Raw genomic sequence first — 6,379 nt, 5'->3', positions numbered from 1 at the left:
GATATAATTAAATTAAATTCTTCTTAATTTAATTTATCGAAAATCTCGACACGTGGCACGACGTAATTACCTTAAATTATTTTGGGGTATTACATTCACCCCCCTTAAAATAAATTCGTCCTCGAATTTAAAATTTAGCCACGTACCTTGAATAAATAGATAAGGATATTTCTGCCTCATATCCTCCTCTGTCTCCCACGTGCATTCTTCTATGGACTGACTTCTCCAAAGGACTTTCACCATTGGAATTCTCTTCGTCCGAAGTTGTCGTATCTGCGTGTCGACAATCTGCACAGGCTGTTCTTCGTAGGTTAACTCTTCGCTTACGTCCACAATTTGTGGTTGAATTATTCGAGATGGGTCTGGTACATATTTCTGAAGCATGGAAATATGGAAGACAGGATGAAGTTGCGACATCTCCGGTGGCAAGTCTAGCTTGTAGGCAACAGAGCCTATACGCTCCACGATCTGGTATGGTCCGACGTATCTCGGAGCCAACTTGCCCTTCTTTCTGAAACGAATAACTCCCTTCATCGGTGATACCTTGAGAAACACGTAATCTCCGATCTGACATTCGATGTCTTTCCTCTTGGGATATGCGTAACTCTTCTGTCGACTGGAAGCAGTAGTTAACCGTTGCTTAATTAACGGTACTTTCTCCGATATAATCTGGATGATCTCTGCTCCAGTGAGCTTCCGTTCACCGACTTCATCCCAACAGATAGGGGATCGACATTTACGCCCGTATAGGGCTTCGTATGGAGCCATCTCAATGCTCGAATGATAACTGTTGTTGTAGGCGAACTCGACTAAAGGTAGGTACGCATCCCAACTACCTCCGAAGTCTAGTACGCAAAGTCGAAGCATATCTTCTAATGTTCGAATCGTCCGTTCAGACTGGCTGTCTGTCTAAGGATGAAACTTAGTGCTGAAGTTCAATCGCTTGCCTAACGCTTCTTGTAAACTTTTCTAGAAATGAGAGGTAAATACGGAACCTCTGTCAGACACGATTGGCACTGGAACTCCGTGTAGGCTCACGATTTTGTCGATATAAACCTCCGCCAACTTTGCTGCAGAATAAGTCATCTTGATAGGAATGAAGTGTGCTGACTTTGTCAAGCGATCCACGATTACCCAAATGGAATCAAAACCTTTCTGCGTCTTGGGTAATCCGACTACGAAATCCATCGTGATTTGCTCCCATTTCCACTCCGGGATGGGTAACGGCTGCAGAAATCCGTAAGGCCGCTGATGTTCTAGCTTGACTTGCTGACAAGTCGGGCATTTAGCCACAAACTCCGCAATGTCCTTCTTCATTCCACTCCACCAATACGTTGTCTTGATGTCGTGGTACATCTTCGCAGAACCTGGATGAACGCTATACATCGTTCCATGTGTTTCTTCCATCATCTTCTGTTTCAAGTCTTCTACGTTTGGAACGCACATTCGATTGGCATATTTCAAGATTTCGTTGATGATAGTGAAATCTTGATTCTTTCCTTGTTGTACTTCTTCAATTAAATGCTTTAATTGAGGATCATCTGTTTGCAACTCTTTGATTCGATCTACCAACGTTGATCGTATTGTTAACTGGGCCATTAGGTCGAGTGATGAAATCTCGAACTCCACTCCTTTGCTAAACATCGTATGAATCTCGTTAATTAATGGTCTCCGCCATGTCGTTGCAATATGCGCGAGACTTCCTGCTGATTTTTTGCTTAACGCATCCGCCACAACGTTGGCTTTGCCCGGATGGTATTGAATCGTGCAGTCATAGTCTTTTAATAGTTCCATCCATCTCCTCTATCTGAGGTTTAACTCCCGTTGATCAAAAATATATTTGAGACTCTTGTGATCCGTAAATATTTCGCACGCGGCGCCGTATAAATAATGTCTCTAAATCTTTAGCGCAAAAATCACCGCTAATAATTCCAGATCATGCGTCGGGTAATTTGTTTCGTGCTTTTTAAGCTGTCGCGAGGCATACGCGATTACTCATCCACGTTGAATTAGGACACATCCTAGTCCAACTCTTGACGCATCATAGTATACTGTGAATCCTTCTGTTCCTTCTGGTAGCGCTAAGACTGGTGCTGTCATCAGACACTCTTTTAGTTTCAGAAAACTGAGTTCACACTGGTCCGTCCAGTTGAACTTCGCGTTCTTCTGAGTTAACTTCGTCAAAGGAACAACAATCTTTGAAAAGTCTTGTACGAATCGTTTGTAGTATCCTGCTAAACCAAGCAAACTCCTAACCTCCGAACCTGATTCAGGCCGCTTCCATTCTATCACAGCTTCAATCTTCTTTGGGTCAACCTTGATTCCACTTTGTGAAACCACATGACCTAAGAATGCCACCTCCGTTAGCCAAAATTCGCATTTAGAGAATTTCGCGTAAAGCCGATGCTCTCTTAACGTCTGTAGTACTATCCGCAAATGCTGAGCGTGCTCTCCTTCTGTACGTGAATAGATCAAAATATCGTCGATAAACACGATTATAAAATGATCCAAGTATAGTTTGAATATTCTATTCATTAGATCCATGAAGGCTGCTGGCGCATTCATTAATCCGAATGACATGACGAGAAACTCGTAATGTCCGTAATGAGTTCGAAAAGCAGTTTTCTGACATCATCACGAATTTTCAGCTGATGATAGCCTGATCTCAGGTCGATCTTGGAGAAATACTTTGCTCCTTGTAACTGGTCGAATAAATCATCGATTCTACGTTACGGATACTTATTCTTGATCGTCACCTTGTTCAGTTGTCGATAGTCAATACATAGTCGGAGCGATCCATCCTTCATTTTCACGAATAACACTGGTGCACCCCACGGGGATACACTTGGTCTGATGAAACCACGATCAAATAACTCTTCTAATTGATCCTTTAGCTCCTTGAGCTCTGCTGGTGCCATTCGATAAGGTGGTATCGATATTGGCTTCGTGCCAGGAGCCAATTTGATACAGAACTCAATCTCACGATCTGGGGGTAATCCAGGTAATTCCTCTGGAAAAACGTCAAGATATTCCAATACAACTGGTACATCACTTAAACTCGAACTTTTCTTCTCCACGTCTCATACTATTGCTAAGAATCCTTGATATCCCTTTGTTAACATACGACAAGCTTTAATAGCCGAAATAATACTCGTAGAAGGTTCCATCTTATCACCCTGAATTGAAACCGCTTCAATTCCATGCGTATTAAACGTTACTGTCTTCTTTCGGCAATCCACGTTGGCGTAGTGCTGAGCTATCCAATCCATTCCTAGTATGACGTCAAAAGCTAATACCTCAAGTAAAATCAAGTCCACTAACAATTCTCGTCCTTGAACTCTCACAGGAAAAGATGGATAAACGATACTAACTTCTACACTCTCGCCAACTGGAGTAGCTACGGACAAAGGATTCCTAAGATACGCTGGTTGCACTCCTAATTTACTAGCGAAGCTAGGAGAAACAAATGAATGCGTAGCGCCCGGATCAATAAAATTAATGCGTCTTGAGAAGCGATAGGAAAGGTACCTTGCACTACCGCATTGGAAGCCTGAGCCTCCTGAGGATTCAGTGCAAAGACTCTGGCCTGACTTCCACCAGCCTACGAAGTCTGACCAGTACCGAAACCTCCGCCATTTCTTCCTCCTCGATTTGCATACCCACGGCCTCTCTGGCCAGTAAAGGTACTTCCTGTCTGATCATATCCTGACGCTGCCTGATGCGCAGTCCTCTGCTGTTGATAGGAAGGCTGTACCACTGTAGTCATGGAGCCTTGAGCCATCTGTCTCGGAAAATCTCTAGCAAAATGACCTCGTTGACCAGAGTTGAAACATGCTCCAGTAGTAGTGTAACACGCGCCGTAGTGCCTCCTATTACAGTTCAGACATATAGGAACTCCGCCTCCCAAACCACTAGTAGATCTAGCACCAAATCCTGTGCTAGTAGTTCCAGCTCGAGATCCATGTCGAGCTTTCTTACGTTCTCGCTGATGTTGTATCGGCCTAAAGTAACTCCCAACATATGACTGTGTTGGAGCGCTCTGCACGCTGTGAAACGTATCACTCCGCATAGGTACAACGTTAGAAGGATCAGGAATTCTCCCAAACCGGATCAGAGAAATCTCTATCTGCCTGGCGCTATCAATCAGTTGCACTAAAGGTTTACTTATATCAGATGTCAAACTCACAAACTTAGCTCCAAAACCTTCTACAAACCTCGAGTTCACTCTAACTGGATCTGCCGTCAAATCGAGTTCAAATCGACTCACTCTAGTGAACTCAGTCACAAACTCCTGCACGGACCGATTGCCTCTACTCAGGGTCAACCACTGGTTACGATAACTTTCCGTCACCGCAAACGGTAAGAAAAATTCCCTATAGCGATTCATAAATTCAGCCCAAGTCATAGTGTCCATGGTTGGCTGAATGTGCTGCTGAAACCAATCTTTCGCGGGTCCTTTCATTGACATTTCCACCATAATGATGGTCTGTCTCTCGTTAGCTTGCAGACGTCGAGCATTACGTTCTACTTTTTTGAGGAAATCTAGAGCATCACCTGATCCATCAAACTTAGTTGGCTTGAGGCGCATATAAGCCAAGACAATGTCTCGATCAGTGAAAGCAACATTACGTTGATGTTGCTGCTGTAGCTGTTCACGATGCATATTCTGCACCTCGGCCTGATTGGCTTGCATAGCCGCAATTCCCGTAAGAAACTGATTTAGGTCAAAACCTACGACATTAGGTTGCTGAGCTTGCGCCTGCACTCCAGGTGCCTGCGCCTAGGCCTCTTGGCCACCACCATCACCAGCCGCTTCAGGTGGTAAGTTAAGCCCACACTGAACAGAAGACTCATCTTGAGCTTCTGGATGAACATCATGTACCCCTTCTATAACATTTCGTGCTGCAGCGGCAGCTCGCTCTTCTTCTTGTCGTTGGTCAGACATCCTGACCAAGACAAACAACGTTATTTAGCGGCATAATCGCAATGTAAATCGTATTAAACGCGCATCTCATCATATGCGAATACACACGTATGACAGACTCACATCCTAGAGGGAAAGCTGAAAGTTTGAAAATCAAATGAATACTTAACAAAGACAATATTCGAATCCTATGTGCTGCAGTAGATTCCTAGTAAAATCAATCACTCTTCTGATAAAAGCAATGGTAAATGGACCATGCTCTGATACCAACATTGTCACGACCCAATCTCATGGGCCGAGACCGGCGCTAGGGAATGGGAGTGGTTGCTCCGAAACCCGTAGCAAACCTAAAAACGTAAAATAATTTTTTGCAAATCATAAACGTCATGCATGACAAACGTAAACACGTGTCATGCTGAAAACACATGCCAGGCATACATATCCTCTAGCAATCTCAATATCAAAACGCAGCAAGCGTAAAACATATATACTTTAAAATATTAAAGTTATATTTACAAAAAACCATATATTACAAGCTGATTTACAAAACAGCTATCTACTGCAGCTTTAGGAGTAAAGTATTGTTTCTTTACATACTTTTAAAAATATAGACTTCTAGAAGTAGGATAGAAGTTCGTTGCTTCAAAAGCGTCTTTCACCTGAAAGAAAGTCTGTGAGGGGTCAGTATATGGGAATATACTGAGTGAGTTCATACATTTACTAATAAGTATTCAAATAAAACATAAAACCGTAATCAATCATATGCAGCCAAGTACCAGATCCGATTGAAACCCTAATCCTCGAACATGTTAAACGTATGTATTCAGAGGAAAACTTATCCAATAGTCCGACCCGGGAGTATTCACACTCTACCACGACAGTCGCGATAATTCTCTTAATTCCAATGATGGGTCTAACCCACCAGATACGGGGCTCAGGTTACACTGTAATCGAGTTCACTCTCGTATCACAGTCGTACATCTGACTTCGAAATTCGTGTTCTTAATCGTATTCACAGCTATATCAAATCGAAACTGGTGATCACACAGTCCTATTGCCGCTCAATAGGTAGCACGTTCCATCGGATCAATACTGGTTTCAAATCAAGCGTATATGCAATTCATATAAAGACTTCGCACTATAAACATGCAAATCAAACGCAAGGAAATATAAAGTAATTGCTTAAATAAATACATTAAAAGCAAATCGTATAAACTCATAGAAAACGCTTATCTAAAAATACGTTGGGGCTTAGGAACGTCAAGCTTCCCGAACTACTGGTCCAGCTGCTTCTTGCCTCGCCGGATCTAAAACAAATTTTTAAAACATTTGACTTGTGTCAGAATCCTATTCTAAGATTGACTCTAGACTCAAGACTCGACATGCTAAACTCTCATTAACCGTCGTGCTTCTTATGTATATCCCGTTAAACGGTATTCAACTCGTTTACGGATC

General features: G+C 42.7%; 1 protein-coding gene across 1 annotated transcript; it reads right to left on the bottom strand.

The window, feature by feature from the left end:
• Window positions 1–1,995: 1,995 nt before the first annotated feature.
• LOC126657076 (uncharacterized) lies at window positions 1,996–4,414 on the bottom strand. The gene is made up of 4 exons (XM_050351699.1): window positions 3,886–4,414; window positions 3,297–3,397; window positions 2,346–2,625; window positions 1,996–2,093 (listed from the first exon to the last, which is right to left on the bottom strand). The coding sequence occupies exons 1-4, from the start codon at window positions 4,412–4,414 to the stop codon at window positions 1,996–1,998; spliced, it is 1,008 nt and encodes a 335-aa protein (XP_050207656.1).
• Between the last annotated feature and the right edge of the window lie 1,965 nt (window positions 4,415–6,379).

The sequence above is a fragment of the Mercurialis annua genome, linkage group LG7 (assembly GCF_937616625.2).
Source record: "Mercurialis annua linkage group LG7, ddMerAnnu1.2, whole genome shotgun sequence".
Taxonomy (NCBI): Eukaryota; Viridiplantae; Streptophyta; class Magnoliopsida; order Malpighiales; family Euphorbiaceae; genus Mercurialis; species Mercurialis annua.
This window is presented reverse-complemented; position numbering and strand designations above follow the sequence as displayed.